The sequence below is a fragment of the Denticeps clupeoides genome, unplaced genomic scaffold (assembly GCF_900700375.1).
Source record: "Denticeps clupeoides unplaced genomic scaffold, fDenClu1.1, whole genome shotgun sequence".
Taxonomy (NCBI): domain Eukaryota; kingdom Metazoa; phylum Chordata; class Actinopteri; order Clupeiformes; family Denticipitidae; genus Denticeps; species Denticeps clupeoides.
In genome coordinates, this window is record NW_021629964.1 from 21,193 (window position 1) to 38,046 (window position 16,854).

The 16,854-nt window shown below is 52.3% G+C and overlaps 1 protein-coding gene across 1 annotated transcript in view; it reads left to right on the forward strand.

Moving 5' to 3' along the window:
• Positions 1–16,707, forward strand: part of LOC114778467 (teneurin-4-like) — a 28,940-nt gene extending 12,233 nt beyond the window's left edge. The window contains exons 6-14 of the mRNA XM_028967124.1: positions 1,581–1,742; positions 3,420–3,634; positions 4,458–4,674; positions 8,333–8,434; positions 8,530–8,612; positions 9,451–9,563; positions 9,788–9,990; positions 13,324–13,507; positions 16,638–16,707. Of these exons, the coding sequence (XP_028822957.1) occupies positions 1,581–1,742; positions 3,420–3,634; positions 4,458–4,674; positions 8,333–8,434; positions 8,530–8,612; positions 9,451–9,563; positions 9,788–9,990; positions 13,324–13,507; positions 16,638–16,686 (1,328 nt within the window). The 3' untranslated portion in view covers positions 16,687–16,707. The remainder of the gene's footprint in view (positions 1–1,580; positions 1,743–3,419; positions 3,635–4,457; positions 4,675–8,332; positions 8,435–8,529; positions 8,613–9,450; positions 9,564–9,787; positions 9,991–13,323; positions 13,508–16,637) is intronic.
• Positions 16,708–16,854: the final 147 nt, after the last annotated feature.

Here is a 16,854-nt window from a genome sequence, read left to right on the forward strand (position 1 = left end):
CGCGGCGCCGGCGGGCCGCTCATTAAAAAACGCCGCCATGTTCTCCCTGCACCTGTCTCTCGGCTTTGAAGCCCACTCAGACAGCGAGCGTCTTCGAGTTTGGCGGTGGAGGCGCGGTGACGGCGGCACAATTCAACACGGGCAGCCTGATCTGAGGGATACGGTGAGGGTTACGAATGTTTTCCGAAGGAAAGATCTGGAGAGGATCTTCTCTCTGGGCTTCTTTTTGCTCGTTTTTGTGTCTGATCTTCCAACCCGTCCACATTCCGGATGAAAACACCACTGAATTTATTTGAAGGGTCCAAGGTGCCGGTGATCGGGTCTGACATGCGGAATCTTGGGAGCATCCAAATCCATGACTCAAAGGTTCTGGGGAAAATTAGTTCAAGGGAATTTTTTATATAAAGCAACAGTAATCTCATCACCAATTGGAGTTTGTAGTGGAAAAGTTTTTACTCCGTTTAATTTGCCTGCATCTCTTGATAATAAAGCACTTGAACCATGATATTTTCCTGAGACCTTCAAGTTATTATTTGCCACCTCTGGTGTGTCCCTCGGCATTGTGACACGGCCTCCTTTATTTCCCTCCGTTTCTCACAGCTAGCTCAATGCTAATGCTAATGGTGCGGATTCGTAAGGACCATTAATTTTACAGCGTGTACAGCAGGGGGACGCCGATCATACACGCCAATTAGGCCCATCCTCTGCTTTTCTTTTCCAGAATGAAAATGACTTCGCTTGATACGGCTTTCCGAGCGGCCAATTTGGCATGGGCGGCTGCCTGGCTAATTTAGTGCACCGTTAGCTTTTCTTTTGTACCTTGAGGGAGATAAAGCTGGACATTACGCTCCAGAAAAAAGTGCCATTTCCCGCTTCTCCTGGTTTTACGTGACTCGCCCGGGGAAGTCGAGACTCCACTCGCGGCCGGGCGATTTGTTACCTGCACCCTGACACGCGTAAATCAAGATTGATTTGGGTTTTGGGGAATTACAGCGGCGCCATGTTTCTTTCGGCGGGAATAAATCATTCGTTTAGACTCCGTCTCACCGCAGTCCGCGGGATAAATACGTTTTCGCCTCCGAACTGCCACCGCCGCGTCTCGGCCGTGAGTCCAACTCTCTTTACTTTCGCCGATCGTAAGATGGTGGCCGGGACGGTTATTGGCTGACAGCCGATGTTGGGATGGTGGCTTTCGCCTCGCTAAGCTGCCCTTGTCTATTCTCCTTCAAGTGATCCATCATGGTCGCCGCCACGCCCGCTGTCCCCCGGGACGCCCCTTTTGTTGACCCTGTGAAACGTCGGCTGGACATTCCGGCCCGGCGTCCTGCTGACGTGAGGCTTTCCTTGTCTGTGCCGGCATTGTTGGGAATTAGTAAAGTGAAGAATAGCGGCTCCCGCGGGGCCTTGGCAGCGCGTCTGGGTGACACGACGCCTTTTTTCCGTCTCCTGCGCGGTCAGCACGTAAAATACAAAGCCGTTAACCATTAAACGTCTCTTGTGTCCTCTATCGGCCGTCCCGATCCGCATGGTCCTCACTTCTCGGCCGTCTGGTCCATTTGTTGCTTCTTTTTGTTTTGCAGCCATGCAGCTTTTCGGGCTGAACTGGCACTTGCAGCCGATGCAGCGGCAGATGTTCCAGCTGACGGAGGACAACACCAGCCGCCCGCCCCTGCCCACCGACCTGGGTCCTCCGCTGGGGAACACGGGCCTGGAGCTGCCGGATCGAAGGGGCAAGGATGACGGTAAGCGGCGGCCATTCGGCCATTAATCGCATCAGACCCGCGCGGGGCGGCTCAAACCCGTCCTTGTGCTCCGAAGTCGTCTTTTTGCGCCGAGGACAGTCGGTTCTCTTCAGCCAACTTTTCCTGGTCTGAGGACGATCCGCATGGTAATCCAGGGAAAGTTGCCGGGGCGGGGGGGGTTCCTGGAGGCTTTAGGGATTGGGCCACGAAGGGGATTAACGGCCGGTCCAAAATAAATCTCCCGGCCCGGCCTCCTTCGCTTGGCGCGGGATGAAAGGCGGCGTCGAACGTGACGCTCCGAGTGCCAGTACGCTCGGAAAAGTTTCTTTCCCGAACAAACAGTGTCCGGATTCATCCGTTCCATTTACAACCCGGCCCGGCGACATGAGGTGGAGGATCAGCCCATTACCATATAGATGAGGCGCAGAGTCGCTTAGCCGAAGGTGGAGGGTGCGAGGACCGCCGCGCCCCGCCCCCGGCCGAGCCCGGGCCGTGAGTGACAGCTGCCGGTGAAGGGAAATCGATACGCGCCGCTTTCTAATTCTGCTCCGCAGAGTAACGGCGTCAAGTGAAACGCGGGTCGATCGGCGCGACGCGGCACCGTCTCTGCGGTGTGAAGCGCTTTATACCACACAAGATGAGTGGTGCTCAGCACGAGCCCGTTCACAGCTAAACCGCTTTCTGCTACGAATACTTTAATAACTTTTACGTTTTACGGATTTTAATATGTGCTCAAATTGTCATTTAAGTTCACGGTACGACATTTTTACAGAAGGTATGACTGAAAATGTTAATCGTAAAAAACATTATTAGTAACCCTGCAACCAAAACTGCATTATAACCAAAAATATAATAATGAAAATAAAATGCATGATGGTGGACGTGGGGCTTTGGTGAAAGAAGGACACAACTGGACACAAAAGACGTAATCTACGTTTGCCACCTTGGTGCAGTAGGAGTGTCCCTGAGTGTCTCCAGGGGGGGACTGTCCCTGTAACTACTGATTGTAAGTCCCTCTGGATAAGGGCGTCTGGTAAATGTGTCCTTCTTTCACCAAAGCCCCACGTCCATCATGCGGCATCCGTGCATTTATTTTTATAATAAAGCTTTTCCAATTGCAGTTAGTTTTTATCGATATTTTCTTGATAATTCACAGTCCATTCTTACATCACTACTGACATCAGTACCGTGTTGTCACCTGAACTGTGGCATTCAGGCCAACTTTCTGGACGATCTGCTCGTCTGCTCTGCAGTATTTGAAATGAACGTATAAAATTCGTCCACGTTAGGAAGGCTGTACGTTGGGAGCGGTCGTGCCTGCTAAGACTTTTTCTGAGCGACAGCCCGCCATCTGCTGCAGCACGGGGCGCGCCGCTACGATGGCACTCACCAAATCCTGAGGGCCCTGTCGGTGTGTACGTCTCCTTTAGTAGACATCATTGCCGAAATTGGCCCTTCCTACGCATGCGAGCAGATGTTAGCATTTCCATCGGGTCCAATAACCGCAGCGTGTTGTGAAGCATATGGACAGCGCAGAATGCGGCGGCTCCTCTGCCGGGCCGTTAACGCGCGGCCGGGTCGCTTTCTCTCCTGCCGTGGCGGGCAAGTGATTAAAAATCCGGTGCTTTTATGTACACGCGGCACCGGAGCCCCGAGTGACCTCGACTCGGCCCGCAGGTAAACCGGACGGCTTCTTCCCAGACGACAGCTTCATAGACATGGGCGAGATTGACGTGGGGAGGAAGGTCGGCCAGCAGATCCCTGCCGGAATCTTCTGGAGGGCGCAGGTCTTCATCGACCATCCCATGTACCTCAAGTTCAACGTGTCCCTGAGCAAGGACGCGCTGGTGGGGATCTACGGGAGGCGGGGCCTGCCCCCGTCCCACACGCAGGTGGGTGCCGCCGGGCTTCGGAAATGATGCATGCTGGTCGCTTTTTACTCCGCTGCTCCGTGATCATTTGTTTGCCTGACAAATGCAGAAATGGCCTCGCGCCCGTGATAAATTGAATAATTATCTCGGTCTTGCCTGCGCGTTGAGGATGAGTCCGTCCTCCGCTGACTCTTTACCTCAAACACATGCATGTTGAGCTTTGCCTTTTGGTGCCACTTATCCCCCATGTTAAAATTGGACCATTTTAATGTAATAAAGCCTTGAAGATGTAACATGCAAACATGTGAGCATTTTTGCTGCATGTACCAAGCATCAGGCAGAATGTGAGATACAAACCAAAATGAAACGTAATAATTCGTTTCTGTTCTGTTTTTGATGAATGTCATTTTCTCGGAGCTCGTCTTGCGATTCTCAGCTACGCTACCTGCATGCGCGATGAGCGTTCAGCTTCGTCCACCCGCTGACCACCATCTCGGTGTTTATGATGAATTGTCCACCGCGTGGCAGATGAATGAAGGCCGGGCGGAGAAAGGGGAGGCGGCCTCATTGTTATTCATTGAGTCGCCTGCAGAATGAGAAGCATCTTGCGCAGATGCTATTTTGTAAACAGTAACTTTTAATTGGTTTTGGATTTTATCTCTTAATTGGGAATTTGGTTTCCATGGCACTCGCGGCGCGGCAGTTTCACCGCGACTGTGAGCTATTTCTGCCTGAATAAGCAACACAGGAGCTTCTGGGCCCACTGGTAGCAGAGGGGCGATCAGGCCCACTTAGCGGCTCACATGTCAGTCCTAATGGTTGTCTGCGGTCTGGCTGTCTCCAGTTTGACTTTGTGGAGCTTCTGGATGGAAGGAGGCTCTTGGCTCAGGGAATCCAGGGCCTGGAGGGACCAGTGGTGGCTCCTCAGCCACGCAGCCTGATGCCCACCACCACCCACGACACGGGCTTCATCCAGTACATGGACTCGGGCATCTGGCACCTGGCGGTCTACAACGATGGAAAAGAGACCGAGCAGGTGTCCTTCCTGACCACGGGGGTTGGTGAGTATCACCAACATCTTTTTAAACGTTTCATGCACTTCCTTGACCTCTGCTGGTCAAGAAAACTGTGGGTTCAAGTGGATACACACAGAAAGAAGCTTGAATTATGATCTTTATTTTGTGCTGCATTACTCGGAATAAAGCATACAGGACAACGGGTTTAGACAAAGTGTGATAATATAATAAAGTTTTTATGTATCAATCAGGATGTAGTAGTGGGTTCGAGTCCCAGCAGGTTACGTGACCACTCCGCACCAGGACACTCCCCAGGCAGGATGTAGTAGTGAGGTCGAGTCCCAGCAGGTTACGTGACCACTCCGCACCAGGACACTCCCCAGGCAGGATGTAGTAGTGAGGTCGAGTCCCAGCAGGTCATGTGACCACTCCGCACCAGGACATTCCCCAGGCAGGATGTAGTAGTGGGGTCGAGTCCCAGCAGGTCACGTGACCACTCCGCACCAGGACACTCCCCAGGCAGGATGTAGTAGTGGGGTCGAGTCCCAGCAGGTCACGTGACCACTCCGCACCAGGACACTCCCCAGGCAGGATGTAGTAGTGGGGTCGAGTCCCTGCAGGTCACGTGACCACTCCGCACCAGGACACTCCCCAGGCAGGATGTAGTAGTGGGGTCGAGTCCCAGCAGGTCACGTGACCACTCCGCACCAGGACACTCCCCCGGCAGGATGTAGTAGTGGACGTGACCACTCCGCACCAGGACACTCCCCAGGCAGGATGTAGTAGTGGGGTCGAGTCCCAGCAGGTCACGTGACCACTCCGCACCAGGACACTCCCCCGGCAGGATGTAGTAGTGGGGTCGAGTCCCAGCAGGTCACGTGACCACTCCGCACCAGGACACTCCCCAGGCAGGATGTAGTAGTGGGGTCGAGTCCCTGCAGGTCACGTGACCACTCCGCACCAGGACACTCCCCAGGCAGGATGTAGTAGTGGGGTCGAGTCCCAGCAGGTCACGTGACCACTCCGCACCAGGACGCTCCCCCGGCAGGAGGTAGTAGTGGGGTCGAGTCCCAGGAGGTCACGTGACCACTCCGCACCAGGACGCTCCCCCGGCAGGAGGTAGTAGTGGGGTCGAGTCCCAGCAGGTCACGTGACCACTCCGCACCAGGACGCTCCCCCGGCAGGATGTAGTAGTGGGGTCGAGTCCCAGCAGGTCACGTGACCACTCCGCACCAGGACACTTTTCTTACGCTGAAGAGAGGGTGGGTGGTGGGTTATGAGGGACTAGTAGGTTACTACTAGTCCCTACTAGTTACTACCACTGTAGGTTTGTTGTTTGCGCTTCATATACAGTTTTTGCATGAACTCTACGTACGTTATAGTTAAAATGCATGCATGGCTGTTTCCTGTGCGCTTCCTTCTCCGCCTGTGCTGCAGACTCCCCCTCGGTGGAGGTGAATTGTTTTGTCCTCTCCTCTTTTGTTTGCATTTAAGGTATATTAGTGTGGCAGCGGTGGAAGCCCCTGAGGTGTCGACTTTCATCCGAGTGGCAGCTGGGAGCTGTTCTCACGTGCGCCTTAATTAAACGCTCCCGGGCCCGGGCCCATCTGCAACCGGGGAGGGGAGGGGCTGACAGGTGGGCGGGCCACGGCGGCGGCGGCGGCCTCAGATCGATGGATATCTGTCCTTGCGGCACCAGCGAGGAGAGAGATGCCCTCTCTCCCTCGCCCTCCGGGGAGAAAGAGTCCCGGTTGGAATTCGATACTGAATGTTGGAGGGATGACATTGTCGGCATGGTGTTTACCACCGGGCGGGGCATCTGTCACCCTGGGCTATTAAAATTGTTGCACCATGATTGGAGGACGGGAGCATGGCCGCAGTTGTCCCTGCCACTGGCGTGGGGGGGAGGGGGCGTGGCACATGAAACCTGATGAGAATGGTCTTTAAAGATGCCAGAGGCGGAAATCCCATCAGCCAATCGTTTGTCAAATAACAAAGACAATCCAGAAGCAATTCCAAGTTCGTACTGGTCCTCTCAGGCTATGTTGCTCTGCCATTGCCCCGCCCCTCATCCACCCAGTCAGGTGCAGCGCCATCTGAAGGCAGGTCTTGGGTTTTGGTAGACGATAAAAAGCAGTGGTGATGGACCCCACGGTGGCCGGACATGTTCCTGCTGACGTTAGGCTTGGAAGGCCGCCGCAATTGTCCTGTGTGTAGAGTCCATGTCAGGGCTCAGTCACGGCGTATTAGAAGACAGAGAACAGGATGTAATGCTGGAACGCCAGCATCTGTCCATCTCTCTTGTTCCAGCCGGCCTCCCACCGCGGCGTGTAAACATCCCAGCGCTTCTCCGCCTGTAGAAGGTACATCTCCCATCTGATGCCACAGCTGAGAACACGAAGGGACCTCAGAGTCGGAGCTTCTCCATGGAATCCATCAAAGCTCCCAAAAAGCCAGGATTCTCTGACAAAATAACACGCAATTTCTTGCAAAATAAATCCTCCAAAAACAGCTAGCTTGTCGCAAAAGTGCACCGATTGATGGAATCATTGATCCTAAATCGATTGACTTTTAAGATAGATTTTAGATGTAAGAGAAAGAGTCCCTCCCACTCTCTCTGTTGCACGGTGATGGACTCTCTCTCCAGCCGCGGCTCACATCTCCATTCCTTTGTTCAACACAAAGGCGTCTTTGTTCGGTGGCCTAAGCACAGGTGCGACAGCAGCCTGCAGGCGGTGGTCGAGAGGGGACATATTCCGGTCCTGCTGGGCCGGGTCGGCGCCGATATTTGGTAAAACATGTGAATGGGATGCAGAAGCGGTGCGATTATCAATGTTTCTCCATGAGACACTCTGGTCTGTAGTGATGGGACAGCGTGTCGGGTCTGTAGTGATGGGACAGCGTGTCGGGTCTGTAGTGATGGGACAGCGTGTCGGGTCTGTAGTGATGGGACAGCGTGTCGGGTCTGTAGTGATGGGACAGTGTGTCGGGTCTGTAGTGATGCCGCAGTGAAAGGTGTCACGTACACGTTTCCGGCATTATTATCGCTGCCAGCCGAAGACCTTTCTCGCCTACATCCACCAGCTGTCCACCCAGGAGCAGAACTCCACAAGGCTGGGATACGTTTTACATTTACAGCATTTACCCGACGTCCTTATCCAGAGACAGGGACAGTCCCCCTGGACCTTTACATTTACAGCATTTACCCGACGTCCTCATCCAGAGACAGGGACAAGTCCCCATGGACCTTTACATTTACAGCATTTACCCGACGTCCTCATCCAGAGACAGGGACAAGTCCCCCTGGACCTTTACAAGGTGGTAGTAGCCTAGTGGGTAACATACTCGCCTGTGAACCAGAAGACCCGGGTTCAAATCCCACTAACCATTGTGTCCCTGAGCAAGACACTTAACCTTAAGTTGCTCCAGGGAGACTGTCCCTGTAACTACTGATTGTAAGTCACTCTGGATAAGGGTAAAAATTTTACATTTACAGCATTTACCCGACGTCCTTATCCAGAGACAGGGACAGTTCCCCTGGGGACACTCAGGGTTAAGTATCCTGCTCAGGGTCTTGATGGTATTAAGTTAGGTTTGAACCTGGGACTTTGTGGTCTTTGGGTCCATAGGTGCGTGTGGTCCCCACCTGGCTGCTACCAGCCCGAGGTTCATGGTCCATGAGTTTATTTCTGCTCGTTTTCAGACTCGATTGACGACTGTCCCAGCAACTGCTTCGGCAATGGCGACTGCATCGCTGGGACCTGCCACTGTTTCCTGGGCTTCCGGGGCCCGGACTGCGGAAGAGGTGACCGAACTGCATTTTTAGCCGATCAAAAAGTTACAATGATTTGTAAAAAAATGCCTGTTGGACATTTAAATCGTCTTTTTTCTGTTTCCCAGCCACCTGTCCTGTGCTGTGCAGTGGGAACGGTCAGTACCTGAAGGGGCGCTGCACGTGCCACAGTGGCTGGAAGGGGGCGGAAGTGCGATGTTCCCACCAATCAGTGCATCGACGTGGCCTGCAGTGGCCATGGCACCTGCATCGTGGGCACCTGCATCTGCAACCCAGGCTACAAGGGCGAGAACTGCGAGGAAGGTAACTGCCAATCGCCATTAAAAGACCAGAATGCACCAGCGGCACCTTCGCCAACAATGGGCGGGGCTTTAATTTACGCCCTGCCCGACTGACAGCTCCATACGTTCTGGCCGTTTCGTTTCCTTTAGTCGCATGGAAACAATTCCCTTTGTAGTCTGAAATCCAATAAGCTGAATTTGCAGAGAGGCGGCGTTAATCCGGCGGCCGCTACCAGTGTGGCGCTGGCGGGAAGAAAGCCAGTCGGGCCGTGAGAGATAAGATTGAAGTTGGCCATTGAGTTTGTCAGCTCGGGAAGACTCTCATTTCAAGTTGAAAAATGACGCCGGGGCTTGATAAATGGGGGTTCCTGACACCCGCAGACCCCCTATTCTATTTCGGGTCCGGCGTCGGCCGCGCGGCGCGGAGGGGAATGTGAGGCCTGGCCCTTTAACACTTCTACCTTTCTTTCCCGGCGACCTTCAGCGCCGATGATTAATTGCCAGGAGAGGCCTGCTTGTCAGTTAGCCTCTGATCTCCGTGCCCGGCCCCCAAACCATCTGCTAAGAGGCGAGCGATCCTGTTCGTCTTATTATAACAGCCCTTACCCGTTCATGTCACGCCGTGACGCCGGCGCCGCCATCACATCTCTCCTCCAACCTGTCCTCTCGTGTATGAGCATTATCATGTAGGCTGCGAAACCCTGCCGGGCACGGCCGCATGATAACTCTTCTATTCCCGCTGAACAGACCGGCGAAAAGCTGGCCATCAACCCGGCCGTACATTTACACCACATGGGGGTCCCCGCCCTCCAGCAGCGGCCATGGCACAAGCCGAAATTTCTAGCCCAGTGTCCACTCTGGTCCTTTCTGCGAGATGGTCTCCAATTTTCCTGGTCAGCTCTCCCCGACCCATCAATCATCCCGGCCTTCAATCTTCGATAAATCCAATCAGCACCACCGAATAGTTCGATTTACTCCATGAAAAAACATGTTTCTGCTGAGGGCCAAGAGCCAGTGATGTTGGGATGTTCCAGTACCGCCGTGTGGTGTGTGTGTGTGGTGTGTGTGTGTGCACCCCTCTCAGTGGACTGCCTGGACCCGACGTGCTCAGGGCGTGGAGTGTGTGTGCGTGGCGAAGTGCCACTGCTTCGTGGGTTGGGGCTGGTCCCGGCTGCGAGGAGCCCCAGAGCGTCCTGCCTGGACCAGTGTTCCGGCCACGGAGCCTTCTCTCCGACACGGGAACCTGCAGCTGTGACCCCAACTGGACCGGACACGACTGCTCCACAGGTGGGTACTGGCCACGCCCACCTACCCGCCTCACATTCGTCCACCGGTCAGCACAGATCTCTGCCCTCTGCTGGTGTCCTTTTACCTGTTTTCTGTGTAAAGATCCACGTTTTCACTCATGATTCATCCCGAACACGTCCAGATGCTTTTCTTCCAAACCGCGTAGCACCACAGATGGTGGATTTTTTCTTCTTTTCGGAATGCGGCGTTGTTTAAACACCCAGATACTGTTGTTGTCCAACGTCAGGTCTGCAGTTTTACTTATTTCAATTCATGCATGATCCCGCAAGCTCTCAAAAGTGAAGGTCAGCAGCATATAAAAGCTGCCCAATTCGACCCACAATGCACTGCAGCTGAGCAATCATGATGCAGCCCACTGTTCATGCAGAAACAAAAACAGTAAAGCAGAATAAATCCAACACCAGTAATGGCATGTTTATTCTGAATTACTATTAACAGAATATATTTACATGTCATTCATGCTTGTCGTCTAGGAGACGCTAATGTCACCTGACGGTAACTGCACGTATTTATTTATTGACTTGTTTTTTGGTTGCTAAGATACACGTTGTGAGAGGTAAACACCCGTTTTGTGGTCGGCCTGCAGGATTATTCCGGAATTACAGGCTTGCTGCTAATGTGCTCTGATCTCCTTGACCGCTGATGAAGTGTTTTCGGTCATTACGGCCTCTCCAGCACAAATTTGCATTTATTCTTCCTCCGTCTCCCTAAAAGTAATTATACGAGTGAAAATTGTGCTCAAAATGAAGGCGGGGCGTCGGCTAAAAGCAGCCGGTGTTCACCGTGCAGACGTGCCTGTCTTGGTGGGAGAGGGTCTTCTCCACGGAAAGGTTGGGCTGCTGGCTGTGGTGTTCCAGAGGAGGTTTGTTTCTTGGTTCTTTTGATTTAGAAGAACCAGAACCAGAAGCTCCTTCTCTGGACTCACAGGAACCTGAAAGAACCACCAAATCTGATCTCTGGACACATTCTGGTCTCCCATTCTGTTTTTAGATCCTGTTTAATATTCACTTGACTAAATTGACGAGAAGCAGAAGTGACAGCAGAATCTAGTTCGATTTACTAATCAAAACAGCCCATTTGTGGGAAAAGGCACCAAATCCGAGCTGAACGTGATGGATAAAGCAGGTTGAATCTGTGTGTATATAGAATTTTATTATTAGAGCCGGTGACATGTCACTCCTCCATCAATGTAATCATGCTGTTAAAAGACAGAGTGTGTGTGTGTGTGTGTGTATAGAGTATGTGTGTGTGTGTGTGTGGTGTGGGTGTGTATAGTGTATGTGTGTGTGTCCCGCTGCAGGTGTTTAGACTCTTGTCACAGCTGAGAACCTCTCGGAGGTTCCAGCCCTCAGCTGTAAATCCAGTGGTGCCGTATTATCAGTTGTGAATAGAACCTGATAACCTTTTATTTGGATGTAGGATGAATTTAGAGGTGCGGTGCGGTGCGGCGCGGTGCGGCACGGCGCGCCGCTGCGTGTTGGCGAGGCTGGAGACGTGACTACTGTCTATAACCACGAGTTTAATGACCTGCGGGATAATCCGGCGGACTAAGCGGGAAATAAGCATTTAAATCCTGGTTGCCTGTGGATTGTGACGAGTCGCCATTCCTCTGGTCTCATCTGAGGAGGCCTGTCGGTGGGCACAAGCACATTTGCTTGTGTGGTGTGTGGAGAGAGAATCTGTGAGAATCTGTTGCTGTTTTCATGTTTGTTGTGTTTCTGAGCATGTGTGTGCGCGTATCTGCGTGTGTGCGTATCTGCGGTGTGCATATGTGTGGGTGTGTTTGAGTGTGTGTGTATGGTGTGTGTGTGTTTGAGTGTGTAGATGTATGTGTGTGTGTGTGTGTTTGAGTGTGTGTGTGTGTTTGAGTGTGTATGTATGTGTGTGTGTGTGTGTTTGAGTGTGTATGGGTTGTGTGTGTGTGTGTGTGTGTGTACCACTAGTAATGAGTTGTGTGCCGCCAGGCTGTAATTAGGTCTGTACTGAAGTGAAGTTACCGTCTCTGCCTCCGTGGCGCTCTGTCGGTCGTCAGCGTTCTTCACTTCCTGTCCACATGCGAGCTGCCGCCGCCGCTGCTGCCTCAGTAATCATCTCACCTGGATCTTCTCCTTCAGCCTCCAAAGCTCCGTAGCAGAGCCGTATCCGTACGAGTCGCTTAATTAACGAAAGTAGCCGTGCTCTTACTGACTAATTACAATTTCAGTTGCTTAGTTGTACAATTTTATCTGCTAATTGCAGTCCTCTGGTCTGCACTTAAGTGTTAAGTTCCTGGTTAAGTGTGTGTGTGTGTGTGTGTGTGTGTGTGTGTGTGTACATCTGCATGGAAGTGTGTGTCCTCAGCAGCTCCAATGAAGCACAGTCAGGACTCACCTAATTGAAAAATTGCATGTGAAATTAAGTACATTTGCATAATTCAACAAAAGGAGAGCCATGTAATTAGCGGTGGGTGCGGAGGCGGGGCTACTTCTCCTTTACAGGTTTTAGCGCTCTAATGCCATGTTACGGTTTTTTACATTCGTAAAACGGCGTCTTCGTTTGTGGAAACCGACTTGATAAAAGACTCCGCCTCCGCTCGGCTCCTGCACGACTTATTAATATTAATCTGGTTAAACAGATGCGACCACGCCGCCACGCTTCTGCTCGCTCATCACCACGCCACACGCCATTTCCGCGCGTTCGCCGCTGTTCTGGTGTGTTGATTGGTGACCCTGAGTGGAGGTCAGTGTTAGGCGCCGTCCTCACGAGAACGTTTTTCTCTAAAGCGGGGACGTTCCTATCCGATTTGGCCTTGCGTCCACACGGAGACGCTGTTTCATAACCACAACCGTTATTTTGTTAAACTGGTTCCAGAGTGAATTTGTCTCTTCTGTGTCTCCGTGTGGACGGCTTGTGAAAAATGCTGACATATTAGCCCAACCTCCAGGTTGACCTTTAACCCCAAACATGTCCTACATACAACAACGGCAGATAACACGACAAGAAATCGACTGGCGAAAACTCTCTACATTTTTAACGAATGACGCTTGTGACGTTTATCTTACAGCGCCACCTGCAGGTGTGGAGGGGGTTAAAACTGCGAGTTCTCCCCGTAACCTTCTCCGTCTCGCCACTGAATGCAGCCTGCAGAATTTGATTAAAGTGTTCTGAAGAAAAGTTTAAATTGAATTCCTTCTTCCCCCTTTCCTGGGGAGGGTGGAGAAGGGCCTTTGTCCATTATTAGATTTTGGGGATCCCCCCCGTGCCCCCCGTGAGGTGAAGGCGCTCCCTCCAAGGTAATGGAGCATGGTGGCTTTCTCTTTCTCTCCCACAGAGATCTGCGCAGCCGACTGTGGCGGCCACGGCATCTGCGTGGCGGGGAGCTGCCGCTGCGACGAGGGCTGGGCGGGCGGCGGCTGCGAGCAGAGGGCGTGTCACCCCCGCTGCCAGGAGCACGGCACCTGCAAGGACGGGAAATGCGAGTGCAGCCCAGGCTGGAATGGCGAGCACTGCACCATCGGTAGGCGCTTTGGGGGGGGGGAGAAGAGGTGCGAAGTCGGAGGCGGAGTCGTGGGGGAGGGGCGGGGCCTGCATGCTTTAATGCATTTGTGCGGCGTGGCCGAGCATGAGCGGGTCTGCTGAAAGACCCGCAGCTTGCCTCCATGCATTTGAACCGTGGGAATGTGCCGAGGCGTCCTTCCATCGCCGCTCCCATGCTTCCTCCTTCCCTCCCTCCCTCCCTCCTTCAAACCCAAACTCAAACAGACTTTTAATATTCAGCGTCTCTTCTCGCAGTGATGAGGGTGTAAAAGGGTGTAAATGGCGGATAATCGGATCAGGGACGGGACCTCCGTTGGCTGGGCTCCGGGGCAGGGCTCCCTGTTTAATGGTCGGAATCGCGGCCCCGGAGCGGAGGACGATTCTGTTGGCCTGAGAGCGCGATGCTAATGTCACGCCTCGTTCTGTAGCTTCCCAGCTTTCAAGGTGTGGAACCTTTAAATATCATTCTATGGCATAAACTCTATTGGCCCAAATATAAGAGAGCCGCCATTTTAAAAATAAAACACATAATATTCTCTTCTGTCTAAGATTTATTCATTTATAAAGCACATTTACAAGCTCAGTCAAAGCACGGTACATGCAGTAACTTAAATAAGTACGATGCAATAAAATATATAAAAGCAGTACACTGAAAACATGAAAATCTGATTGGCTGAGAGGATATCTGGCCAATGAAAACGACAGTGACACACCTATCAGTTTTGGACCCGCCCCTGCCCTGTGATTGGTTAATTCTGCCACTTACTGCATCAAGGGAGGAGACTTAAAGCAGAACGGAAATTTCACAAATATAATTTTTCTTTAAAGCTATTGTTTTCTGCCAGTTCTCTGTTCTCCGCCTCTCTTTCGCTTTTTCCCTCACCGGAACATTCCGGCGTTGTTCAGGAGAGACTTGGGAATACGCTGCGCATGCGTTACTAGGACGAGATTAAGATGCGTGGTTTAAATTCTGCATTTCTTGGGTTATTTCCTTGTTAGTTCCATGTCCTGCTTCCGTGCTGCAGCTCTGATTGGGGAAGATTGATGAAGTGAAGGACAGGGAGCCGCTCTGTGTGCACAGGGGATGATGGGAGATTGAGGACCGCCGATACACCCACGTTCCATTTTGTAGCCGTTTAGCAGAAGTTTGGTGACCGTTCCCCTTTAAACGGATTAGATCTCGGGGAACGGGGTGAACTGAAGTGTTCTTCTGAACCTGTGACCTTTCCTTGTCTTTTCATCTCGCTTTTTCGCTTGTCTACACACACACACACACACACACACACTCTCTCTCCCCTGCACCATACCTTCTCCTCGGCCCTGGTCGTGGTGTCTGTTGTGTTTGCATGTCTGCATGGCGCTGAGTTAACTGGTCGAGCTGCTTGCGACGTTTCTGTAGCTCCAGTCGCTCTCGCCGTCCTGTGTGTTTCTGTTGGGGGGCGCACTGTTAATGTCCCCCTAAACGTCCTGTCTTTTATCTCCCCAAGCTCACTATCTGGATAAGGTAGTGAAAGGTATGACCTTCCTTTCCTTTCCTTCCGTATTTCCTCCCTCATTTCCACCCTCCTGCTATAACTCAGCACCAGCCTCCATAAACTCAGGCTCCGCCCCCGGCCCCGTCGATTTCTGACCGACCGTCTCATACGGCAGGATCCACTTAGCGGCTTCACACACACACAGTGGGGAATTTGTGGAGGACGAGACAGGAAGTGGAACTTCAGGGTCTTCTCTCTCCCTCCGTCCATCTCTGTCCGTGTTATTGGACCACCTGCGCGTCTGCATCGGCACTCCGGGCTCCGTGGGGGCTCCTCGCTCAGAGCGGCCTGCCAGTTACGCTGGCCCGCTGCCACGCCGAGCAGAGGATCTTTATTTATTCATCCCTGTAATAAGCATTTGGTGCCGACTAATCAGCTCCAGCCGGGATCAAGCCGCCAACGTCGCGTCTTTTCACTAAACATGCCCCCATCAGGCCTTTTAGAAATGGGCCTTCACCACGGAGGCATCAGGACGTCCTCCGTCCCTCCCAGAACCAAAATTCCCCACCGTCTCCAACACTCGCTCGCCTCTCCTGCTTCTTTCTCTCCTTTATGTTTCCCTCCTTTTCCTCCTTTTTTTTTCTTGCCTCCACGATGCTGCTGGGTGTAGTAGCCTAGCGGGTAACACACTCGCCTATGAACCAGAAGACCCGGGTTCGAATCCCACTTACTACCATCGTGTCCCTGAGCAAGGACACTTAACCCTGAGTGCTCCAGGGGGGGACTGTCCCTGTAACTACTGATTGTTAGTCGCTCTGGATAAGGGCGTCTGGTAAATGCTGTAAATGTAAATGTAAATGCTGGATGACTTTAGGTCCCCGCTCTGTTAACACCAGGGGCAAGTTAAATGAAAAGGGGGAGGGGTTATCTGTGATTGGCAGGTTGGCATACGGCCAGAGAGACGTTACTTAATAAATACGCACTGAGGAGCCATTACATTATGACCAGCGGAAGAAGTGAATAACATCTTGATATGATGGCAACAAGGGAACAAGTTGATGGACTGGAAGCAGAGAAAGATGGGACAAATTTATGGATTTGAGTCATTTTGACAAGGACAAAATTCTGATGGACTGGCGGCTGAGCCAGGGCCTCCCAAAAGTGTTTTCTGATCAAACGGAATAGATGTTCTAGAAACATTCATGCTGGTCCAGAAGATGGTCAGGTCAGGGTTCCCCTGCCGACCTGTGTCCACCACCAGACGTGCCTGGAATGGAAGAAGGTGTCCTGGTCTAAAGAACGACTTTGTATTAATACTGTGGTCATTATGGTATGGTTGATGGGTGTATAGCCATCTGTAGATGACACTGGTTATCGTCTAGATTATTATTATATAACATTATAAGAAGGAAACACATAAGAAAATACGAATTGGTTACCATATTGGTTGGCCTGACGTCCATCCATAATTATCGGTAATTGGAAGTGTTTTTGACCCTCGTTTGTCAGTGTGAACCAGTGAGTGTTATTGTAGATGCGGAAGATCAGTCCATCACGCGTGTGGTGTTGTGTGTGTGTGTGTGTGGTGTGTTGGTCGGCTGCCTCCAGATGTTTACTGTGTTCCTTTCTGCGCAGAGGGCTGTCCTGGTTTGTGCAACGGGAACGGCAGGTGCACCCTGGGTAATAACGGCTGGTACTGCGTGTGCAGCTCGGCTGGCGCGGGATCGGCTGCGACACGTCCATGGAGACGGCCTGCAGCGACGGCAAGGACAACGACGCCGGTGAGTGTGGTGAGAGCTGGACGATCGGCGATCGGGTGCGCCTGTGTCCCCCCCGTGTGTCCCTGTAACAC